The following is a 26,514-nucleotide window of genomic DNA, read 5'->3' as shown; positions in this document are numbered from 1 at the left end:
CTGGCAGCAATAACAACATAAACAGTCCCCACCTCTGTCTTACTTATTGCTGCCCTGTGTTATCATATCAGTTTTTCCTAATTTGTCTTATTTTTCAGGGTTCTAGTTTGTTTGTTTGTTTGTTTGTTTTGAGGTTTTTTTTTCTTTTTTAAACCTTTTTTTTTTTTAATGGAGGCGGCCATTATGGCATGGTGAAAGTAGAGTTTTCTTAAGCTGATATTGCAGCTGGAAAACTCTTTATTGTTAAATCCAAATCTACCCTTAATTTCCAATGCCTTCTCCCTTGCTGTAGATGCCTAACATGGAAAGGAAATACTTTCTTTTCTTTTAACCTGAATTATAATATATGCTACTCCTTGTTTTACTAATATTTTTAGTAATAAAGTAAAGAATTCCACTCAAGTTTGAGAAACACACACATATATATAATATTTTGAGTCCAGTTTGGAAACTGAGAACATAATTTTGCTATCTAATCAGATGCAGATACTAACATCTTAATATCTACTCATCTCCAGATTTTAGCCATTGCTACTTGAAAAGAAATAATTTGTTACATGAGGAGTTGAAGCACTAAGCAAAATGTGGCAATCAAAGCAATATAGATCTAATTGTCATGGAAAAATTCTGATTACTCAAGCATACATGCCTTCCCTTTTTAGTTGTATGTCTTCCAAGCAGAGGATCAAGTATGGGATCAATAGAGTCACACGTTTTCAATTTGTACAGTCTTATCAAAAGCCAAAGCTCTTTCAATGGTCCTCAGAATACTTTACCTGAAAAAAATAATTTCTCCCCCCCAATAGTAGATAAATACTGGTTGTAGAAAGATTTCCTTTACATAATATAAATGACAAGGTTTTTCTAAAAGCACATGGTTAAACCTCAGAAAACTGTTCACAAAGAATTGTCCACTATTTAAGAGTTTGACAGTTTTGAGTTCAACATCTTTCTACCTATGATCTTGCTATTCCTCATATTAAAAATTATATATATATATATATATATATATATCTGTGGTTTTTCTTATAAGCAAATATGGAAATATGGAATTGACATAGAAATGTTGGGGGAGCATATATCTATATCTATATCTATATCTATATCTATATCTATATCTATATCTATATCTATATCTATATCTATATCTGTATATATCTATATCTATATCTATATCTGTATATATCTATATCTATATCTATATTACTGTGTTCCAGTTTTTGGTATATACTCATTTAAATTATAAACGCTTCCTTGAAGGACTTCAAGAACAAATAGAATCTGAATGACTTAGGAGAAATCTGTTTCAATGGACATGGAAAAAGGAGTAAATAATAATGGAAAGATAAGTAATCAGACAATATAGCTTCACGGAGCTGTGTACTCCTGAGTGTGAATGAAAAATCATGATTATTTGTGAGGGTTGGAAAAAGAATGAAAAACATTCCAGGACAGATGAGGGAAAAGAGCTGATTCGAATGAGCAGACAGGCTAGATGATTAAGACCTATTTTAAAACTCAGGTATTACTATGACCATTTTGTGTGTTGTGTAATTGTGTGTTATATCTGGAATTTAGTAGAAAATACTCTGAACACCCTTTGTGATGAAACATTATCTCCCTAAGAAAAGAAAAGAAAACCCATGAGGAGATCAGTTACTTGTCAGTGCTATCAGTTAACATATAATTCAGTCATAAGTATAAGAATTAAAAATATGTTTGTTTACCAGGAAATGACCCGATATTGGTTTTTGCCTTGAATGCTGCACATGCACATGAGGTGCATATGCTGGGGTCTGCTGACGAAACTGTAGAGTATAAGTACGGTTTTACCATCAGGCTTTGCACCTTACCTGTTGAAAAGGTTGTTTGACCCACACAAGAAGTGCACATCAACCTTCACTTCATTTCCTCCCCATCACTTGATGACAGCATATGAAGGGCACCTTTTCAAGCACAATTTTAAAAGGAAAATGATGCTATAAATAAATGAACAGAATTGTTGTAATATTTCAATTCTTTAAGTAAGTGCATTTCAACAAAAATCCCTTATGGAAATTAGGGGAACTTGAGGGCAGTAAATGCAAAAGCCAATTCCTTAGCATGTACATATTCTTTCTGTCCTAGATGTACGACTTTAAGGTCAGCTCCATATTTATTCTTTACGCATTTAATTCCCTGTTGCTGGGGATGTATCATCAGAGGTCAGCACTCACAGTTTGTTAGAAGAGTGGTGTTATCTGTTGACATCCTATCACCATCCTTACTCCATGCCACAGCCGTAGCATCATCCCTCAATGTGGTGAACTGGGTCCAGGCCTTCTGTCACAGAAAAAGGAGCCTTAGAATCAGAGTGGAATATTATCATCCAGCAAGGTTACTAAGCAGGAAGACATGACTCAGTGCAATGCACAAGACAACTGAGGAGGATATAAATTAAGGCAGAAAAGTAAGGAGGATCCCTGTGGAGTTTCAGATGGAAGGAAAGTGACAAGAAGCAGTTTATCATATTTATAACAGACTTTACAAAAGTGTTTTCTCTTAAGACATTTACTTCATAAAAATATTTATAGTTCAATAAAGTTAAAAATGCATCATATATTATAAAAGTCATTGTATTCTGGTATTGCAAATTCAATGCTTCTGTATGCTCTGAGCACCTATTTCTGGAACATAAATCAGTATTTATCCACACACATACACAAAAATAAAATTATTAAAGCAGGATTCCCATGGCATCTTATTAATGTAGCTCAGCTACCCTCAAAAGCAGAGAATGGACCCATCTCCAGGGGCAGAGGCAGCCATGGAGCTCCCTGTGGGGCAGCAACTGCAGCAAAGCTCTCGTGCGAGTGCCCCTTCACTAAGGGGGAGCTGTCACAGCGCAGCCATCTCACAGCCACACCTCACAGGCACTTGCAAGGAGATGAAATAAAATAGAAATGGAATGCCTGAAATCGGTGCTTGCCAAACAGGTTTGGGTGGGAAGAGAAATGCCTGATGCAGCACAACAGAATGAGAGTGAATAAATAAGTTGTTTGTAACAAACAGGAGGGGCTGGTGGAAGTGTAATAGAGGAGCTATAACAGATGCTTGGAATTAATTTTTTTCCTTACTGAAGTAAAGGGCAAACCCCCACCAAGTCCTTCATGGTGTTATTGCAGGCTTCCTTATTAGTGATTTTTGGATTGAATTCAAAAGCCATAAATAAAGGAAAGCACTGCATCATCAGTATTAAACCTGAACTACCTCCTGCCCCCATTCAGAAGTATCTTAAAAAGTCTTCCATCAAAATTTCCTTTCTCCCTGGACATGTCTAGTCCTCATTGCTGGCTTTTAGACTGAAGCTTCTTTTAAAAGTACACACTGAAACAATAAACAACCCCCATGTATATGTGACAGTTATTTATAATGAAAAATATTACATATATTTAAGGTGAGCTAAATTTGCACAATTATTAGTAATAAGAGTGGCACCATGCCCCTGGTGCAGCTTCTGTGGCACGGTGTCATAGTTACCATAGTATTACAGAACACATACCACCTTGAACTGTCTAACTCTTGGTTCTAATCTCTGACCCCAAAATAAACCTAACTTTTGATGAATGTGCTGAAAATACAAGCACAGAGGTCCCAGCAGGCATACACTCCCTTCTGCAAGCATGCAATATATATCTATCTCCCTTGTGTAACATGTTCATCTAAATACATCAAAAGACTGAATACATTATTTGTTTTATCTCTGGACTGTAAGACAACCAATACAATAATTTCCACAAGCTGAAATACTTACTTGTGAAAAACAATAGCACTGGGGTACTATCAGGGTTCCTAATATTAATTTTCACACAATGCACGAAAAATATCTGAATATATAGGTACATCTATTGTCACCATCTCTGTACAAAGCTGATACTTAATGACATAGAACTACTTGCTGTTCCTTCTGTAGAGAACTATTAATAAACATCTATTTTAACATAACTAGGGTATTTGTTTCTTTAAGGGTATTTGTCTCTTATTTTCCACTCTTCCTCACTTGCAGGCAATCAAAACTGAAATGTGGTATTTTATTTCACTGCTGTTCAGTGAAAGCACCTTTAGAAGTAAACATCACAGTATGATTTATTTTTATTATAAAAATAATAAAAATAAATTTATAAAAATGTTCAATCCATTTCAGAAGAATCTTAAAAGAGTTAAGAATGACATTAATTTCCTGAGTCCTACTACTGAAAATATATGGGGCAATTTTTTCTACCTAGGCTGCAATATAGAAGGTTTCTGAGAAAGGTTTTCATCTGCAAGCAAATTTTTGGTGGAGAAGGACAGGGAGAGGTTCCAGGTAAAGCAAAGCTCTAGACAAATTAGCAACTGTTAAACTCTAGCACAAAGCAAATATCTACAAAGAGATGTCCCTGCTGTTCCAAGTGCTGACCTTGGAAATTCAAATTTGGATTTAACTCTATTTCCAGAGGGTCCTCATAACTCAGCTCACCTGCTGTGTCATAGATCTGTGATTGAAAATGAGGTAAGTGCTGCCCATTTCACATATTTCTGAGAATAAAACACATTCATCATAATATAATGCACATAAGAAATAGGAAACAAGTATGAAAAGGGGGAGGAGAATTTGCACTAAGGAAGAAAAGAATGGTCCAAATCTTCAAAAGTAAGGAGGAAGAAAGCTTTGCAGAGACAACTGCAAGGATTGGAACTTCAATGCATTTAGCGAGTACTATAATGATTTCATCCATGTGCAGAAAAATGGGGATTATCATAACTATCTGGAGCTGAGCAGAATAGGTCTCTCTGTATCATTTTTACAGCATTTCCTGTTACAAAGGTGTCACAAAGAGCAGACTTTGGCATTAAGAATTGAAAAGGGAAGGGATATTCTCCTGCCAGAGAACATCTCTCTTTCATTTCCCTCAAAAGATACCTGTAATCTGAGGAAAGTATGCCTCTGTGCACACACACTACATATATACATATATATATATAAATATGTAATATATATTTTATATATATGTGTAAGAATACATATGGACATATCCTGGAAAACAAATACCTTCAATTAGGTCCTTGTATATACAGATCTGTACTTCAAATTTTACTTTTTGTACCTTTAGAGAAGTAATCCAGAAATGTCCCTTTGGGTCCTGGTGATGTTGTTTTATGCAGGTTCCAAAGTAAGACACAAATGCTGCTGTCAATAAGATGTCACCACATGAAAGTTTTCTTCTGTGCTTTGAGATTTTCAATGGCCTGGCTCCAATCCGTTTTTTGGACTGCAAAGCAAAATTAAAAGAAGTTATCTCCTGAGCACCATGGAAGTGACAGAATGTTTAATCTCCATGTTATTAACCAGAAGCACATAAAAGTACAACAGAAGTACTCCATCAGCAAGAGATGCACTTCCAAAGACTGCAAAGGCTGGAAACAATCCAGAATTTCTGGTGGTGACTTCAAACCTTTGAGGTTGAAAACAATGGGATGGAACTCTGTAAAACGTTCTCTATACTGATTTTTTCAGTAATTGATGCTTTTGTCTGGCTCAGATAAAGCATGGTGGACACACTTCAATATTGGCAGCAACTGGTGTCCTGCTGCCAGGGCAGGCATTTCCAGCAATATTCAGAAAAGGTAAGGAAACCAGAATATTACAAGACAGAAGAGAGGAAGAAAGAGCTGTTTCAACCTCAATAAAGATGTCACTTCTCCTTTTTTGGTTTTTTTTTTTTTTTGTTTTTTTTTTTTTTGCATTTTATTTTTCCAAGGGGAGGAGAAAAGCAGCAGAGCAGGTATTCCTACCCATGACAGTGGGGGATTTAGAACTTAGATGGTCTTTAAGGTCCTTTCAAACCCCAAATGTTCTACGATTCTGTGAAGATCTGCAGGGATTTTTGCTCTTATTTTTTCTTCTTTTACCCACTGACTACAGACATCTTACTCAGCTAAGGCTGCCATAATTCGGAATTTTGACAGGAGAAAGTCTGAGGGTGGCCAAACACACAGGCTGCCCAGAGAGGTTGTGGAATTTCCATGGTCCTGGACAATCTGTTCTAACCAATCCTGTTTGATCAATGAGGATGGATTAGAATATCTCAGAAGGTTTCCTTCAGCTGCAATGATTCTGTCAAAGTTTAACTCTAGAATAATTTTCTTAATATATATATATATTTTTTTTTTTTTTCCTACAGAGAGCCCTGGTTTCCCTTGTTCTTTTTCAGAGTTCATTTTAACCATGTTAACCCTGGGATATTTAGGATGAATAGTCAAGAATGGTCTCAGATCTTGATGTTTATTATAAGCATCTATGTGGAAATCTGTTATTCCAGTTGTGTGATAAAGACAGCCCACCCTCTATTTGAAACTTAAGCCGGTTACTAAGGAATTTCAGAAAATAAAAGCATCTTCTTTAAAGAAAATTGACATTTAAGATATGGATCCTCTCTTTTTCAATCAGGATTTGTGACAAGGCATGAATCCCAAACTAGCAGTTTTGGCACATTATGCTTTGATTGTTCTGAGTGTACAGTTCCCAGAAAGGAATGAACCTATGCATGAATGCATGTTCAGATAACTTGGACATGAGAGGAAGGTGAAAATTGATCACCCATGAGAGTAATCCTCAAATGGATAAAATTCCTGATGTAAAATAGGAATAAACTGTCATAACCCTTCTTTTTTTTTTTTTTGTACTGTTTGTTTGTACTGTTTGAAATACTGCAGATAAAATAAAGTTGTCTCATAGTTTCTTCACTTGCATTAAGGAAATCTCAGAAAATCATTCTCTGGTGACTGAAACAGAGAAAGGATCAAGATGAAAGAAGGAAAGCACCCAGGAACTACTTTTAGGATGGCCATTTACGCTCTGCCTGTATAGACATTTTTTTTTTCAGAGAAATTATAGTAATCAAATAATACTTTTACAGTCCTTTACATGATGTAATCTAAATCAATCAAAATCTCTGAATGGAAAGTATCCTCTATATTTCATGTAATTTTGATACTAAATGCTGTTTTTTTGCTGGTGTCATCTGCTTCAGGACTGAAAAGAAAACTTTTACATGTGGTCATTTCTGAAAGCTGTACAGATTATAAAATCAATCTCAAATAACTCATTCTCTTCTAAAACACAATTTTCTATGTGTACAAAACCAAAGTAATAAAAAATTGTTAAGTTTTATATTCATGAAGTATTTTCCACTTATGTTTTTCAGAAAAATCAGAAACACTTACTGAAATGGTTAAACATTCAGTGTTGGAAAGGCAGACTCAGAATTCAATGATAACAGAAAGTCTTTTGTTATAAAAGAGGAATATAGAAGGTTCTCTAAGAAAACAGAAGTCTTTAGTCAAAGTATGCTGTTTAAAGAGCTAGCATGTGTGTGCTTCAGTATAAACACAGGAATTTAGTGTGTCAAGGCCTCCGCGAAACCCCAGTTCCATCCATGAGAGATGCCCAATCAGTGGCAAGAAGAGGACCATTCCTGATAAAGGCTCTAACAGCAATCTTTCCAATGTAGCAGTTTTGCTTTGAGGTATTTTAGACATCCATTTTTGCCTACAGAAGTCATTGGATTTTTCTTTAAATCATTAACTGAGGGCAACAAGACAATAAATCCATTAATTTACAAGAGGGCTTTTTGATTTATCCATTCTCTCTTCTTGTTGTCACTGATGGGTAAGTCATAAACCATAAAGAATACCCACCTCATTCTCCAAAATAGCTTTGAAATCTTAAGATTTGCTAAACATAAAATGATTGTCTATTTAACTCTTCAGTAATTTTACCATACCAGCCAAGCACCATAAATCACTAGTGACATTGGCTAACAAGGGTTTAAGAGTTGGAACATGCAGTGTAATAAATTTCCAGACAGTTAAAAATCACTATAATTTTATTCTAATGCATTATAGATTGCCTGTAATGTCATCCTGGCCGGGGTGACCCATTTCTAATTTTGAACAGCTGTTCAGCTCGGGAGTTAGTTAATGATTAAATATAAATTGCCTGATTTATTAGTCTGAATGGCTGAGCTTCCAGGTCAATGCTATATAGACAAAATCATCAGTCTTGATGCTTTTCAGAAGTTAACTGTCTCCTATTCTAGTCAAAAAGAATTTATTCTCAGAGGAAAAGGCTTGACATTCTCAATTAATCCTTTCCAATATTTTCCATATTAACTTACACAATAAGATCACTAATAAAACCTCAAATTTTGGAGATAAACTTCTTTTAACTATGTGTAAATCTTCAAGACCTGGAGCCTAACCATGGGCTAAGGCCATTGACTTGCACAGAGCTTCCAAAGGCTTTGGAGGGCTGCAAGGCCAGGCCAATAGGGATTATCTCAGGTGTCTTGGGACAAACAAAATTTTCATATGCAGATAGTAACACCAACTTCACAGTTTTTCTACCAAAGGAAAGATTATTTACATATTTTACATTTCTAACATAGTAACTACAGAATCAGAAAAAAACCCATATATTCTATTTTAATTTTGCTGGGGTATTTTGATTAGTTTTATGCTCTTACAATATTTTTTTTTCAAACTGATTTAATAGTGATTGCTAGCCTCTGCTGAGATATTTGCAGAAACAAAAGTATCCACACTGTGATCTTAGAAAGCAAGGTCACAGGGATTTTAAGAAATCCAACTGAAAATATTTATTCAGATTGCCTTGGGGACTCATGTCATAGTATAAATATTCCTTGTACCTTCTATTTCCTGTCATATACAGGTATTTGTCAAAAAAAAGGAATTGTTAAAAATTCTAGATGATTAATTGAGACAAAACAATTTCTGTAAAGACCAAGGAGAGATTGCACAGCAATGCTGTGGCTGACTCCAATGGTTCTGTTAAATAGCCATGCAGTAGCTTTAATGATGTTTGCCTGCAAATAAAGCTAATAACCACACTGAAATACATATAATTTTAGCATAAATACATTTTGTTCTTATTTAAAAATTATTAGTTTCTGTAAAAACCCAAAAGCAAATAGCAAATATCTGATGGGTGCTTTCCACTTATTTGCAATCTAAAGTGCAACAAGGGCAGATGCAGGGTGGCTGCATCATGACCTAGAGGATTATTCAGTCTTTCTGCTCATTAACCAGAGGCTGCCCAGGCTGTCACAATGTGTTCACAGTTGTGTATAAATGTGGTGACTTCGTTATTGAGATTTCTCGCTAGCAATCATGCCAATATCAATTTCACAGCAATATTTGATTTTTAGGAAATAAAATTGTGGCGCAGCACATTTTACTTCACACAAATTTATTGAGAGTTTATTTGTGGTTTGGGGTTGTTTGGTTTGGTCTTTTTTTTTAATTTAAAGGACTTCTAAAAGTGGTCATCTTGACCCCTTTGTCCCCTCTGGATTTCCCCCACCTATTTCCCCCACACAATCTTAAAAAATTTTAGTTCAACAAAAAAATTTCAATTATTTAAAAACTCATGCTAAAATGAACATTCAGGAAAAATCTTCTTCCCTCAGATCACTTAACCAACCAGTTGGCTAGCCAGTAATTTTGTTTATTCTGTTAATCATCGTGACATAGGACTTTCTTCAGCTGCTTTCTCAAGTGGAGACATGAGCTTATACAGAAAAGGCATGGGTAAATAGTGTAGCAAATAACATATTTTAATGACAATAATTTTAGGCAGTACCTTTAACTTTGAGAGACAAACTTCAGAGGAAATGTTTTGCTAAATTCTGGGGTTTTTTTCCCTGCAGCTCCTGGACCACCATACATTAAATAACAACAACTTCAATTAAAAAAAATGCAAGACGGAATTATTATTTCCATTTTGCATATGAGCCTGGAGACACAAAAACATGCAGTAATTTGCTCATGGGCAGCTTTGCATGCTGATCTGCACCTTTAACCACACTTCTCTGCACTCTGCTCAGAAGGCAGCAACATCCCTGGCTTTGCATTCAGGGGTTTCATACTGCACGTGCCTCAAAACAAGTTACCTCAAAGCAATTTGTTTCTCTAGAGTACCATACAGAGCTAACAACAGTGAGTTCCACTTCAGGGCAAAATTTTCCTCTGTGGGGCTTAATGAAAAAACAGCAGCAGGAACACATTGTGCATACCTCCAAAAAAGCTGTTTTTACCATTATTACAGGATCAAAGATTTGGCTCTCTTCTGTCAGGTTTGATGCTTGAATTGGTGGTGTGCAAACAGGAAATTTAGAAATTATTTATAAGTTTAAAATAAGTTTATTGGCAAAGGGGGAAAGATGCATCTTATAGATTAAAAAAGAAGGTTGACTTGATTTCTTTAGGGATAATGAGGCAGCCAATCCACTTTATATGACGATGAATCTTAGATTGAGAGACTACTGAGGACTTACACTCAAGTATGAGAACTCACCCTCAGTAAGGGCATCTAACAGAGATGGGCTATAAGTAAAACTTCATCAACCCAGCCTTCAAGGCACAAGAAGAAGGAGCACAGTAACAGTTCACTATTGTTTTTAAGGTGAGTCTTATTTCTAGACACCTCAAGTTTGCCTGCATGATAACACAGAGCTGGCTATAGCTCAAGTACAATCATCCATCAAAGGCTCAGGTAGTAAAGATGAGAGAGTGAGACAAACAGTAAGCAATGCCTCGATATCTGTGGGATTTGATTTTTTTTTTTTGGTATATAATAGTCTCCTTTATCACAGCAGTTCTTATCCTATGATTTCTGAATAGGAAAGTTGTCAGTACAAACCACACCATTCCCTTTTGTCATCTTTTCATAGCATGCAACATAAATAAAGCCTAGCATCAGCAGAAATACATATTGCATTTTATACCCCAGCACCCTAAATTCAACACTCTATGGGATAAACCATGTATTTTAAATACACTTGTTTTCAAGGAAGCTAGTGCCAGGAAACTGTGCCCCACAAATCACAGCAGAGAGCCATTGCTCTCCATAGCAAGCCTGCTGAACTGTGCCCTTGGATAATCCTTGTCAGGTACAGAGTATATTTTAAGTGCTCTCATATATTAATAGCGATGATTGTAATGATAAATAATACAAATTGTACCACTTCTGCAAAAAGGATCAGCTTGGCCCAACTTTTTAGCCTTAGCACTACTAAACTTAGCTTCTCTTTTTTTTCTTTTCTTGCATAGTATAGGCATATTTATTATGAAATATATGTGAATATAAAAATCATAATTTTCACAATATTTTTAGCAGATAACAAGTCTCATGAATGATTGAAATCTGATTTATTTCCACTCAAAATACTTATAAAATAATTTTGCTTGTGAAGAAACGATCCTTTTTGATACTTCCTAACTACATTTTCATTCAATTTACTGTAATCAATTTACTATAAAGAAATTGTTGGACTTGATGGGATATTACAAATTTAACATACAAGAAAGGATTCATAGCCATCATCCTCCACAGAATATTTTTAATCATCTTCAGAACATTTAAAATATTTGAATTACACAGTCTATTTCTATTATTAGTACCAGCCTGTGTATATTCACCATCAAAAAAGATTACTGTAACAACATTTATTACAATGTTGCCCATAGATCATAAAATAATTTTGATCTGCAATTACGTTTAAGATCATTGACTCCAACTGGTAACCCAGCACTGCCCTCCAAGCCCACCACTAAACCATGTCCCCAAATGCCACACCTACGAATCTTTGAAGTACCTTCAGGGATGGTGACTCTACCAGGCAACCATTCTGGTGAAGAAATTTTTCCTAATATGCAAAATAATAATTCACTGACACAACCTGAGGCTATTTTCTCTTGTCCTTGTTGCCTGGGAGGAGAGCCTGTCCAGTTCACTCTGCCTCCCTGCCCTCCAGCAGATCAACACTCCTGCCCAACCTGGTGCTGTCTGAGAGCTGACTGCAGGGGTAGCCCACCCCCTCATCATTTCTCATTTAAAGATGTACTCTGGAGCCCATGGAAAGTGAAAGGAGGTCAGTAACTGTGCTGCCTAGACTGAAGGTGTGTTATTGATTACTAACAGCTGCACTGGTTATCACTGCTGAGAATTGCTGGCCACAAAAACTTCCATATGAAAAATACATACAACTCTCCTTGCCTCTCTCTCTCTGCCAACAGAAAGAAGCTGAATTATGAGTCAGGGAGCACAGAATATCCATGAGTGCAGAAGCAGAGATCACTAGCATCTGATGCTCTGCCTTCAAGTTCATTCTTCAGAAAATTGATAGAGGAAGATGGAAAAGAGACAGGCAAATAAATGACTGAAAGGGAAAAGGGCAAGAAATTAACTGAAGTATAGGGGCCAATCCTGCTGACTGGATACAGTTGACTGATAGCCCAGAGAGACAGGCACAGAAAAATGTCCAAATATAAAGAGTGATCTTCCTTTAATATCAGAAAAATTCTTGTTTTTATGGACACAACTCTGAGTTGTTTACTCAACTCGGTCAAGCACTAAGAGCTTTTTACAGGCTGATGGGCTACACAGGTTTATCAGCTGCTAAGGTAAATAAAATCTAAGTACCTGTTGCTAAGAAGTGCCTGCTTGGTTCATTTTTTCTTCTCCCAGAAAAAAATACAAGTTTGCCTTCCCTTTATACTAATTTCACAGACTCCCTTCCACAGTGAATCTTACCTTAAAAAAGCCTGACATGAACCAGCTGGAACAGGTTGCATAGGCCAGTGGTCCACATTGCATAATACTGAATGAAGAATGAAAACAAGCAGATCAAGAAGTACCATGGTTGTAAAAATGGAACTGTTGAAACTTTGCTATATGTAAAACTCTCTAGAAAAGACAAAGAAAACTGCTGAATATGTCTACAGCACTTTATTTGAACCCTAAGATGGATGACAGTAAAATGTCAATGTTTCATGCTGAATTTGCATCTTTTCATCAGGTAATTCTGGTTAATGCTACTGCTGTACATAACAGTCACCCCCATGAACAGCACACTGCACACCATGTACTTTATCATGTGGATTAATGCAAGTTTCCAGCTGAGGAAGACGAACTGATTTTAAATGTAACATTGAACAGTGCAGTTCAGGATCATTGAATAGGGATGAAAATCTGCAGAGAAATTTATTTTCTGTTGACCATGTTGTACATGTTTACATGAAGAAAAAGGATGAACCCAGAGAGCAAAATGCAAAGACAGGAAGAGAACCTGTACTCACCAATCTGCAGACTTCATTCCATCTGCTGAACTTTTCTTATGAGCAGTCTCTCATCATCCTCTAACATTTCACAGGTAGGAAACCATCAGAAGAAATACATCTCTCAGCCATATAATTTCCTATAGGTGAAACTTTTTGAATTAACATTTTATAAAGTGGGTGTCACAATCCCAGCTTGTTATAATTCTGGAAAAAAATTCCCTCTAAGCTTCATAGATTGTTTGGAGTTCTGGTGCATGCTAAATTGCAAATTTTTTCCCTTCTAGTCACCAGTACTCAGGAAGCTATCAAAGTCATTTATATGTGTCTTAATGCTATACACTACTTACAGACATTGTGATAACTTCCAGTCTGACACACAGCTATTACATAAAATTAGACATGTAATTAAAACTACGTTACTTCAATGACTTTCAAATATTTTCTTTAAATAACATTTTAACATTTTCTCTCCATTAATGAGAAATTATGTGGTTTGAGTACAATAGAGAAATGATTGCTGGTGTAAGTGTATGGAAGCTGTTTGGTTATAGCATATATGTAGTTAACCAGTTTGTGGAATTCAGTAACTTCGATCACCTCACAAATGGGAGAAAGGATTACACATTAGATGAAAATCCTATTCCTATCTGGAATTTGCAAGACATTGGAATGTACAATATTTTGCACTGGCATGTGCGAAGGTTGCTCTGTAACTGAAGGTTTGGAAGTGATTTGAGACTGTATAGGAGAGCCCCTAAAAATGGTGACTGGACATTCTTCCTGAGATAAATGCAACATGTGGATCACAAGAAGCAAATACAGAAATGCCCAAGAAGAATAATTTGCCTTAAAAAAAAAGAAAAAAAACCTGCCAATAATCTGCTGTACAGAAGTGGTAGGTTAAGACATTAATTATGTAAGGGTACATTTTTTAAGGTTTTTCATAAAACTGAATTTCTTCTTGGCATCTTCAAATTTCTGGAGTAATCACAAGTCCATTATGAGAAACAAGTCAAAACCAAGTTTTCCTGAGTGATGGGTGCAGGAAATTTTACTATATAATACTTACTTAATTGTTAGAAATAGATCTTAGCATATACAGAAGACACACTGCCTAGACAGGTATTTCCTATTCATTCTTCTGCTGAAATTTCAATTTTATTTTTGGAATTATAAAATGATATAGTTTAGAAGGACCTTTGGGGGTAATCCACTCCTACTCTCAACTCAGTACAGGAATAACTTTAAAGTTGTCTTTGAATTCTTCATGATCAACCCCCATGTCTTCTTTCCTAAGATATGAATCTATTAACAACAATCAAGATGTACTCATAAAAAGTTCAAATATGTTATTTTGCATTTGTTAACAATGAATTTGTCCAACTCTAGAGTTATTCATTCAACAACCCCATGAGCTCTGGAGTTTATTATCATTATGAGTAATACCTGCTGGAGAATTAAAAATTAAAGCTACAATTCCTTAGAAAAGTTCATCAGGTGGATCAGCAAGGATATGAATCAGTTATAAAAATAGGAGTTTTAATGGCATCCTCCCACCATGTAAAGGGAATCCTGGTTGAATATGCAGTATGGATTTTAAAAAGTGGTTAGTAAAAATATTCATAGTAAATGACAGTATGACAAGTTTTGACTTGACACAGGAAACAGACAAATGCAAAGGAATTGCAACTTCACCTGTAGTGCAGAATTCTCCCTATTAGGAACTAACACAGCTGTGAGAAATACTGAAGCTAACAACCCCCAGAAAAATGCATGAGGAGAGGAAAGGGGAAGTAAATAAACATAAAAAAGGTATAGTAAACAAATGTAAAAAAAATGGGAAGTTTAAAATTGCAAAAAAAGTATGATTTGGATTTGGAAGATGATTGATTGCAAGGTCACCTAAACCAGGAAAAGGTTATTTGAGATACTGTCAGGCAAGGAAAAGAGATGTATTAGTGTTTTTTTCAGAGGAGCACATTAAAACAATAAAAGATTCTAAGAGTTTCAGGGGTGACTGCTGTGTATTAAAAAAAGGCAAAAAATATAAAATCTCCCCAAAACAACACTAGAAGGCTATTTTTGTCCAAAAGTGTTTGTACTTAGTGGACCCATATCAGTATAGATGTGTGAAATAAAAAGCATGATGCTTCCATAAAACTGTATTTAGTGCAGACAGAGGCTTCATTAGGGTAGATTTTGATGTAAACGGGCAACTCCAAGGTCATAAGGCTAAGGCTGTTTCACATGGAAGAAAAATACCTGCTGTAACAGCTGATGGGATTTTTTGGGTGGGGGTCAGAGGGATCAGAAGATAAAGCCAGATGGTATAATCTGTCTTTGTTTAGCCATTAAAACTGTATCTCCTTTACAACAAGAAAAAAAATTGATATTAAAATAGCAGGAAGAAAACCAGGAAATTCCTGAAATAAAGAATTAAATTATAAAATACCATAACTCACGGGCTTGCAAGAATTTCCATAAAAGTGAATGTTGTCATTCTTTTAAAATGCCAGTTCAAGAGAAAGCAATGAGAATAAATGCCACATTACAGATTTGTTCAGCCTTTATTGCTTGATATCTTAAATTGGGAGGTTACAGATCTAAATATTACCAACAAAAAGGTCTGAGGCAAAGTCAAAGTCTTTTAAACCTAATTAGTGTCACAGCTTTCAAAGCATTTGAAGATTTCTTTGCTTAGTAAGGTTGATTAGCTTGCAGCAGAAACTCCTTCCACCCACCATCTCCCAAGATACCATGAGATGTCTTTGTATCAAGAGTGCTTTGTGCTGCAGTTGCTCCATTAAATGCGTACTTACACAACAAATAATCCCTCTCAAAAGTTCAATAGATACTTGATGACAAGTGGGGTCCTCAATTACATCATTAACTCACAAGACACTTGTCAGTAAAAGACTAAACAAAGTTTCCTCTTCTATGTGCATGTGAGCACACGTGTACCCATGTTTGTGGGTCTTTCAGAAAATCAGAGGAGATTTGATACTGCTTTTATCGTATGTTTAATGACAAATGTTAACGCAAATGAGCTTGAGCTTCTAAAGCCCTTTTCTGGATGTTATTGCTATACTGCAGTAGGTCATTACTGGTGGAAAAATTTGGCATATATTCCTTGGAAAACTCACAGTCAGTTACTTTTATCAACCACCATTCCAATTATTAGTTATAATGTGCCTAGATGGCTTTGAGGAAATTCAGTCATTTTGGGTAAAAAGCTTCATGGGCTGCCACCCAAGCTGCACAATGGTCTTCAGTACATTTCTGGGGAAAATAGTGATAATCCCTAATGAGAGCATGCCTTTGATATTTGAACGAGGTAGTAATAAAATCAATAAAAATAAAACACATTAAAATAAATAAATAAAAGTTAATGAAATTAAGGGGGCTCGAGGTGTTATAGAATGTTTATTAATCAAGCCATATTTACAAGAAGCTTTTCCCTGATGACTTCTAGTTTTTCTACAGCTGCTGCTAATTCAGTGTTAGCCTGAGCCACTGCACAATATTTTGGTTCTCTCTCACAATACACCTTGAAAAAGACATATCACATTAGTACATTAGAGAAGAAATTGGTCCCATTTTATCACAAAAATTACAAACTATTCCTGATGAAAGACTTTAAGATAATCCCAGTAGTCTTTCATTACATATCTTTGGTTTAGACCCATTTTTCTACACAACAGTGAGGCAGGCAAAGATTTCTTTCATTACTGACTACAGAAGATTTTATGATAATCTATAGAAGAACACTTTTAGCAAACTAAATGCCATCTTAGTGGGTCTACTCTCCAACTAGAATTAAGTTATAGGTATCACTTTCATGATTTTAGAATACAGGTGGAAATGAGACAGTCATTACACTTGAGTAGATTTTATCTACAATTGATAAGTTCTTTACTGTTCAGTAATTAAATGAGCATGCTATAATGCTAGGATGAATGGAGAAATCCTGCTGCCAGGTGCTCCAGGGAATCACAAGTGATAAGCCCTGTCTCATACTCCAGACAGCCAGAGCCAGGATGGATGTTTCAAGTGAAACATGTACATCTGGAGAATATTTTCCAACTGTTGCATCGTAATGACAGCTGAAAAATCCTGGACAGCTACATCTTTTTTTACCACTTCCTAATAAAAGGAAATACATGCATACATACTGCCAAGTACTGAACACTTCCCACTTGGTCTCTGGTGGTTGTTACAAGCTCCCCAAAACATTAAGCTGAGCCTAATAAAATAATAAAAAAAAATCATTATTGAAATTCCCCCACTAGGGCTAGTTCAAGAGCTGATATATACATACCTCACTGATTTTTACTGTATTGATGGTCCAGGAACAGAGACCACCTGCTGCAAAGGATTCTGTATGAACATAATTTAGTTTGAAATGTGGATCCTTCAAGTAATGTTACCTGGCGACCTTCAGACAATGCTGAAAAATATGTTCCTTATCATAGTTGATTAAATCTTGCCAAGAGTCATCAACCTATGAGAAGTTATAGTGTATATAATGTGCAATTTTTGTGAGAAGCAGAAGCTAAATCCTACTTTCACTTCAAAGGTAAAACTGGAACCTTGCACTCGCTAATTGATTTAGAAATGTTGTTCAGTACAAGGCAAAAATATTTTCCCCAAAATACAGAAGTATTCACTGTAACAAATACAATCTGTGATTTATGTCTTGCTTGGGAAATTAGGGGGAAATTGCATAAATGTAATGGAATGTTCTCCCTTTCGTTTTCTCCTGGTTCTGCATTCAATAAATCCCAGTGATTCTCAGGCTGGCTTGAGTTTGTCCCCAAAGGTACACAGAAAAGAGTGATGCAGGGTCAAATCTTCTCCCCCTAAATTCAACTTGCAAGAAAATGAAGATGTGACTTATTTTCTTTTTCTCTGACTCTCTTTTTTGACTATTTTCTTCCTCCATCTCAGATATTATCTGATGTCCATTTGATATTTCCCTTTCCTATAAAGAGTTTTGCGGCTTTCCACCTTGCATCCTTAGGCCCTTTCCCCTAATGTGACAGGACGTTGGTTTTGGCTGGGGTAGAGTTAATGTTCTTCACAATGGCTGGTTTGGAGATGTGTTTTGGATTTGTGCTGAACACAGGGTTGATAATGCAGAGATGTTTTTGTTCTTGCTGAGCAGGGCTTGAGCAGAGCCAAGGCCTTTTCTGCCTTTTGTACTGCCATGCTGGTGAGGCTGGGGCTGCATGGGAGGCTGGGGGGAGATACAGGAGAGTTTCAAATCTTCATCAGTGACACAGACAGTGGGATCAAGTTCACCCTCAGCAAGTTTGCAGATGACTCCAAAGCGAGTGGTGTGACTGCCATGCCTGAGGGATGGGGTGTTACCTAATGATGCAGGGCAGGAGAGCAGGTATCTGTGCCAAAAAGCTGGGGGATATTAGGGCAGTGTGTTACTCCCGAGGAGTGACTGAACACAGGGGGGAACTCAGTAGCCCATGCCACTGCAGTAGGAAGCTGCAAGCCTTTCATGATCTAGGTTCAAATGCACAATCTGGAGCTAAACAAGAGAGTGAAGACTTTTTGCTAAGATTTTGAGACCCATCAACTTTTTTCCCTCCCTGCCCCTTCTTCCCCTTCAAAGTGTTTTCTTTTAGATAATTAGAGGAAATACCAAGAAGACAATGACTGGTTCAGTGTTGCACGGGAGCTTTCCCTAAATAGCAAAATATTCACTCTAGTTTTGAGATATAGGAAAACATTTAAAATTTGTCAAACCAGCCTCCATCTTTTGCCAAATTTGCCTCCTTTTTATTCCTCAAGTCTGAAACCATAGGTCACAACAAGGGAGGGAATGAGAGAAATGGAAATATCCTATATGGAAACACTGTACTTAATTTCATGTTTGGAAATTGAATAATCATCAGTTCAAGCAGCTTTGTCAAGACGCTTATTTTGGCTTAACAGTGGCTTAGATCAGTGACTTTACATCAGTTAACATCAGTCTTACATGAAATCTGAGTGCCTCCACAACTTTCTGCAACAATTTAATTACCTGTTTAAAAGCAGATTATGATTTCATTGGTGCAAATTTATGTGGGAGAGTAAACCTGGGGGGCATTCTGTATCATCAGCAATTGTGTATTTGGAAGATTACCATGCACACTTTTAAAGATACATTGCCTGAGGCTGAAGTCAGTTATACTTGGTTCATCCTTATCCTTGTACCTCATGCTCATCTCACAGACTCATTTCCTGTCAGGTCTTGCTTAAACCTAGTTTAATTACAGAGAAAGAAGATATTACAGTGATCAAGATGTTAATACTTGTATCAAGCACTCTGCATTGGTAGTAACAAGCCTCTGTAAGAATTTAATAACCTTACAAAACCTGTTTCTAAAATTGTTGAGTACATTTTCCATGTACACATTTATTTGATAGGACACATACAGCTACTGTCTGTGGGAATAACAAATATTAAAAATCAATTTGCATTACATTATAAATGACAAGTTACTAATCAAATGACAAGTCAACTATGTCTCTCATCTCCTGTAATGCAGCTTTTATAATTTGTTCCTAATCCTCAGCTAGTGTCACTGTCACACATGTACCTACGCTATGATCTGCACGTTTTTTGTCTTTAAAAGGGTATGTCCTGTTTTAAAAGGCAATGGCAGGTGCACCTTCCCGTGTAAGCTGCTGACAACATTCAGAGCACAATAATGGCAACCGAAATGACAGCGGTGTTACTGCCCACTATTTTAAAACCTTGCCAGTGTCATTTTCATGGTAAAACCCTTGTTTATTACTATACAGGTGTGCAGCCCTGCCACAGTTATGTGGAATGCAGACTGACCTAAATTTCCTAATAAGTTGGATCTTAAGTGATTTCCATTCTTCACCTATTCTTTCTTAAGTAATACTTCACTCCAAGTCAATACCTCCAAGGTATTTATTTGCTTAAGGCTGTAAAACTCAAAAAGCTCTTGTAAGCTCCAATTTAAAATCTATAGAACAGGAGAGCAAAAATAATTTTTTAAAGGTGACATATTTTAATCAATTAGGAAGAGTCTTCACAAATTACTTAGCTAAAGATGTATTCTCATTTGCTGGGGTTTTTTTGGTAACAAAAAATGAGAGAAGATTAGTGTTTAGAAACTATCGTTAGCCTTATGAAACAGTTTTAGATTAATGTAGCACAAAATGACACTTTCATTTCCAATGAAAACATTTCAGAAGTGCAATAAAGCAATGAACAGTGGCGTACAGTAATCATTAGTGTCAGGCGCTGAACTTCATCCCTGAAACAAAGTGGCCCAAAGATGTGATTATCTCACAATAATCACTCTATGTGTTTCACCTAGCTGCTTAATGAAGTAATTAAAATTGTGTTAAGGGTGTATTTTGAACATCCAAATTTATCAGAAGCATATGGAACCAATAAAGAAAGAGCATCACATGGAAAGTGCTTGGTAGGATGTTGAACTGTTGGATCCCATTTGTACAAGTTTAATTAATTGCACCATTTAGACTTGAAACTTCATGGCCATTTTTAAGTCCTATGCGAGATATGGATCAGCAAAAAGCTGAAGTTAGCATAATCCAGAGAAATATAAAGGTCCTGATCATGTCTTCATTTATCTCAGTATCAAAAATTACTTTTCTCTCAGTAAAATTAGGATTAGACACAAGGATTTTGGAAAGGCATTAAATATCATCTGGTGGTAAGTATTTAAGAAATAGAATAGAAGAAAATGAGAGGCCATTTTGAATGTTTAGACAGGACAATCCTTCCTGCTGATCAATATCTGGAAACTACAAAATCTTTGGAAACTTGAAGCTTCCATATCTCAAAATCAGGCTATTAACAACTATTACAAGTCAATTAGGAACTTTTTTCTGCACTATTGGTCAATGACACAACATATGAGAGATTTTGTAGCCAAATCCCAGATTTGAATGAGCCTTCCAAACTCTAAAGGCAGAGGAACTTCACTTTACAGCACTCCATAATACTGGTGCTTTATTTCAAAAGCCATGCTTGCAACTGTAGATGGAAATGTTAGACTCCTGATGGAATTATGCATTTCTGTTCATTCTGCAGTGAACAGTAAAGCATGTGAGCCTCTGAGTTTCCAACACAGATGTTGATAACTCATGCTAATAGGCTGAACTGGGAGGAAAAGAAGGAGAGTCAATGCTGAAGGCACATATTGTCAGGAATGCTATTATAATCTTAAGATTCAAGGTATATACCTTGTAAAATGGTGGAATGAACTGTATCAATTGAGTTGTTCAATTTACCTAGAGCCCCGAAGCCTTTAGAAACCTGAAGTGTTAAGATATGACTCTTTGACCTTTACTGTATTACAAATAGGTCTGATTCTCAAGATCCACATCCATTAAATGCTTGAATGAGTTCAGTATTTATTGTTCTTTCATCTCATTAAAACAGCTAAAAGGTTAGGAAAAGGCATGATGTAAAGAAAGGTCAAGTGGTAATCATGGTGTGAAATGCTGTTACATATGTAAGTATAATAATTCTTTAGACTTATGCTCCCTGGAGAGGAAGTTGTTCAAAACTGTTCACCTAAAAAGGTTTATTTTGTGTTAAATATAGCTCAACATCAGTAAATAGGAGAATTAGACTGACCTTTAGCTCCTCTGCATCTGCAATGGCCTTTTCTTGGCTCAGTTTCTCAGTCTGACACCCTATCTTAGCAATCAAAGCTTCAGTACCTTGATTTTTCAGTTGCAGTTCTGCCTCTTGAGTAGCAAGTTTGGATTTTAGATCTTCTACCTACAGGGCAAAAGGTAATGCATTATTCAGAACATTAGGCATAGTTGTGAGATCCAAAAGCTGAACTGAAAACAAAACTCATGTTTTGTGGGTCACTAACAAGCAGCATTGTCTATTCATTTTTTAATGTTTTTTCCCATTTGTACCTGACAGAATTTTGTGGACATAAATGATTTAATAATGGCAGCCTAAGCACACCCCCCACAGACCCCAGGGCTCACCTGGGATGCTCAGATGTCTGTCCTGCTGCTGAGGCTGGGGCTGCAGTCAGATATTGCAGCGGTGCAAAAGAGGCGCAGCTGCTGCCCTCGGCAAAGGCGCCAGTGCAAGGGCAGAGGGATGCCCTGAAAAGTGCTTGGTATTCACTCTGAGCACATAACTCCAGCAGAGCCTTGCTGAAAAGATGAGGCACACTCAGAGACTGTCGAACAAAAACTACCTGTTATTGTGCTGAAATAGCAATTCATTGCCTGCCAGTTGAGAAACTCATATAAAAATATTCAGCAACAATATCTCCTCACATATAAAGAAACTTTTTCAAATAACTGTGAGTTTGGTTTGGTTTGGGTTTGTTTTGTTTTTCTGCTAACCTACCAATCATTTTGTCTGGCAGCTAATCAAGATATATTTTAACCAGAGGAGTCTTGGTAATCTGATCTGGATAAAACAAAGTGGAAGACAAATGTTAGAGGGTTTAAAATTTAATCATACAGAAGCTGTTGAGGACTCTCCTGATTTGGTGGGCTCCTGAAATCCTGAAATTTTGAAATGAATTTTCAAAATTTGACCATTTGATTTGACAGAGCTGTAATACTGAATTTTACCAGATGACTGTAGAGATCCCAAATCTCTCCACTTATTTATTGTTCAATTTGTTTGAGCTGACTTTATGTCTTTTTCTTTAAGGAAAATACTAAACAATGCTTCATTTGATATTCTTCTGTAAAGCTCCAGAGTGCAGGGTAAAAATGGCTCAATGTTCAAGTGCTTGGCTAGAGATAGTGCCTGGAGCTGTGGGTCTGTCAGCCAGAACAGCATGCAGCACATGAAATTGTCCAATTACCATTTGGTCCTCATCAAATTAGAAATCAGAGAAAAAAGAACATGGTAATAATTTACTACCAGGGGCTACTTTATTAAAAACAGACTTTAAAAACTCAGCCACTCTTCTCTGTTGACCATTTTTTGGAAGGCCTTCAGCTGATCAAGTGGGAATAAGCCAGCCAGCTCCCATTATTAACCTCATGCAGCAGCAACAAGATGCAATGTTATGCAAAGCCTGCAGCTGAGCAGTTCATTTGCATAAAAGCACACAGAATTTTAGTTTTTAATAAAGAAATCGCTGGATTATGGTTTGTCTTCAGAATTTGCAAAGGGGATTAGGGAACGTGTGTGGGTGGGATGGGGTCAAGGTTTCTAAGCAGTTTCCTCTCCTTTCTGTCTTTGTGGGCTGGTCAACCCCCAGTGAACTCTAAGCAGAAGCACTGACTGGGGCGCAGTGGCACTAGCCTCACAAGCAGGGGACAGCACCCCATGGAAAGGCTTCACACATGTTCCTCCTGCTTTCATTACCCCTCAAAATTCACATGTATGGAGCTGCTTCTTCTCTTTCTCTTGGATTTAGCTTTTACTGAGGCACTTGCTTCCCTCCCACCATTTTACAGTAGCCCCACTACATTCCCCCTACCTCTAAACTTTGTCCTTGCTTAAATAGATTGTCTCCTGCCTCCAAAGGCAGCTAAAGAGCTCAAAGAGCTTCTACTAAAAAAAAAAAAAAAAAAGGGGGGGGGGGGAAATATATATATATATATATATATATATATATAAACTCCAGCTTCAAAAATCAGGTAGTGTCAATGAAATGTAAAAATGCCACTCCACACCTAATCAGTCTAATGAAAAGGTGATGATGATTTGCAATAAAACAAAGATTATTTATAAAGAATGAAAAAAATGATGTGACTTTCACAGTTTACCTGGAAAGCTGCTGGCTTCCCTCTTTCTGAAGAAAGCTTCTGCATGCCTTTACCAAGTGTTCCATGTGTCATGACAGCCTCTTGTTTTGTATTTTGTCCAGGAGGACATTATAAAGCATGATTTACTCCAGAAAACTATTTGGAGTGGTGCAGTTGTACTGCCTATTGTACTTGGCACTCAGGACATTCACACTGGTGCAGGCAGAAGCCATAAAATCCCCATAAACCGTGGAGTTCTGGATGAGTGGCTGTACATACCCAAGGAAAAAGAACAAATGAAAACACAGGAACAAAGAAATGCGTCCAAAACTTATCTATAGAAGTTGTTTCTAAGGATGGCTCATTCACAAAACTCTCCTTCAATCTACCTTAAATATAATGCTGTCAGCATGTAAAAAACATTAAAGCAAAATGAGCCTTCCCCAGCTGTTTTGCATGTAAATTAATTAATTTTGCACTGGCTTTCATCATCACCACAGAAGCTCAGTGCTTCAACATACTTTATTATTTTTTTAATAAACACTCCTAAAAACTAGGAACAGAGATTAAACCAGTTCATTATACTGCTACATGCAGAGTTAATATTCTACGGATTTTCTACTTCACCTCTGGAACTCCTGTTGAAGAGAAATTCTCTGTAGGTTAAAGAAATACAGTAGAGCGGTTGCTCTAATCACACTGGTCCTCACACACTTCATATATCATCAAATTCCTCTTTGGAGTGAAGTGTATTTTTGCCATCAGCTTCAGTTTTAACAGAACTGGACACCACAATTTATATTTCCAAAGTTGTACCACCCCTGCTTATCTGTGCTTCAGAAAGATAGACTAACAAACTCTAATGAGGGCAGGATTTAGACCACTGTGGAGTTCTCCCCCTAAAGCTGAGCCTCTAGATACCATGAAATGTCAGAAAATCAGCAGCATTTATGTGCTAAAATTACCTTCTATCGACTTCAAGGGGTATTAAGCAGAAAAGTAGCTATTTCTCATGGAGTTCAGATTCACTCCCAGCTGTGAGAGTGGAGGCTCTTCCCTATATGCCAGCCAGGCATCAAACCACCAACCACAGCCCCAGCTGCCAGCAAATCTCAGCACACTGCAGAAGGGGGCCCAGAGCTCTGGTGTGGCCCTGTGGTGGGTCCCACACAGCATCACATGGGGCTTCTCTCTCACCACAGAGACCAAAAGGCAGCTGGAGACTGGAAATTTCTCTTCACATACTATGTAAAAATCAAAACAGGCCAGGCACATTTAAAACAGCTCCAGATGGCCATTGAGTCATGTGTTTCTGAGGAAAATGAAGAGATAAAATGCCTGTCTTTATTCACCTCTGACAGCAAGAAGAGGGTTCAGGATCAAAGTTCAAAGGTCCATTTTCTAAATTTGTTGAAAACTGGACTAGCAAGTACAAGATATCACCCCAGTCCTTTGAATTACAGTATACTTTCCCAGGATAAACAAATAGGAAATCTCCAGAATTAATTTTTGCTTGTTTCAAAGGACCCTATCCACATATACTAATAGCATAAATTCACATACATGTCTAAACAAGAGTACTGTATGCAAAATTAAAAGGGAAATACTAAGAAAACCCATTTAACTCCATCACTGTAACTAACTTTCATTTTGTCCTCTATGACTTCTAGCACACTTAAACTTTATCATTTGTGGAGTCACATCTCCCTCATTTTAATGATTATTTATTGCATTCTCTACAAGACGAAGCCAGTTCAATTAATCAAGGGAAGCCTAAAAATCAATTAATATGAATTAAATGAGCTACACCAACTCTTAGGAAAGTCACACATAATTTACCAAAGCATTGTCAATAATGCTTAGGGAACTTTGGGAAAATTGCTCATGAGTGGCTGTTGATGCAGTCAAATGTTTTAAGCCTACATCATTAATATTACAATCAGGTTGATGCAGAAAGGCTTGCCATTTTTCTCAGTAAGAAAACTCATTATTTCCTTGTGCCTTTTCAGAGCTAGTTTAGTAGAATACTTATTTCACCTGTGATCAGTAAAACAGAAATTAAAGCAAGAACTAAACAAAGAATGATTTGCATTTGGGGAAAGCAGAGGCAAATTGCTCTACAAATAGGAAAAAACCAGAACATCATTAGTGGAAGCAATGTAGTACAAATTCATCTTTTAGAAAATAGTTTGTAAAAGCAAGGCTAGTCAGCAGGAATAGACATTTTATGCAGATTTGAGCAGCATTTAGCTTCCAACTGAAATGCATTTCAGCCCTTTTCTCCTTTTTTCATTGTTTGCGACACACACGCACCCTGCAGTACAGCCCTTCCCAGTGAAAGACAACCTCCTCACACATGATCCTTATGAGAGGTCTCTACTCAGCAGCCCTGAAAGGCCGTCTAACAACAGTTTCATTTGTAAATCAGTGAGGGACGGAGTGGGTTCCGGTGGCGCTGGAAGTGGCCCGAGACAACTCATCTCAATGGGGCAAAATAACTATTGTTATGGAGCTTAACAAAATGGCACAGCATGGGAGCCACGCCGAGCCAGAGAGCAGCTGGTTGTAATTCACACTGGTTTTCAGAAAACACTAATCGTTCCCGAACAGACC

The 26,514-nt window shown here is 36.8% G+C and overlaps 1 protein-coding gene across 28 annotated transcripts in view; it reads right to left on the bottom strand.

The window, feature by feature from the left end:
• Positions 1–26,514, bottom strand: part of LOC106630213 (dynein axonemal heavy chain 11) — a 137,465-nt gene that overhangs the window by 40,755 nt on the left and 70,196 nt on the right. For 22 of the 28 annotated variants that reach the window (XR_012579523.1, XR_012579509.1, XR_012579511.1 and 19 more), the window contains 7 exons: positions 23,923–24,170; positions 22,168–22,341; positions 21,800–21,946; positions 13,180–19,418; positions 5,127–5,291; positions 2,217–2,322; positions 1,854–1,946 (listed from right to left, as the gene is read on the bottom strand). Coding sequence is in view for 4 of the 28 variants with exons in the window: in XM_074537222.1 (XP_074393323.1) it covers positions 1,900–1,946; positions 2,217–2,322; positions 5,127–5,291; positions 12,635–12,701; positions 13,180–13,196 (402 nt within the window). In the remaining 24 variants the exon portion in view is untranslated. Of the gene's footprint in view, positions 1–1,853; positions 1,947–2,216; positions 2,323–5,126; positions 5,292–12,634; positions 12,702–13,179; positions 19,419–21,799; positions 21,947–22,167; positions 22,342–23,922; positions 24,171–26,514 lie in introns of all 28 variants that reach the window. The other 6 variants (XM_074537222.1, XM_074537220.1, XM_074537218.1 and 3 more) reach the window with 4 other exon arrangements.

The sequence above is a fragment of the Zonotrichia albicollis genome, chromosome 1 (assembly GCF_047830755.1).
Source record: "Zonotrichia albicollis isolate bZonAlb1 chromosome 1, bZonAlb1.hap1, whole genome shotgun sequence".
In the NCBI taxonomy this organism is placed as follows: Eukaryota; Metazoa; Chordata; class Aves; order Passeriformes; family Passerellidae; genus Zonotrichia; species Zonotrichia albicollis.
Note: the sequence above shows the minus strand (reverse complement) of the source record. Positions and strands in the feature narration are given on the sequence as shown.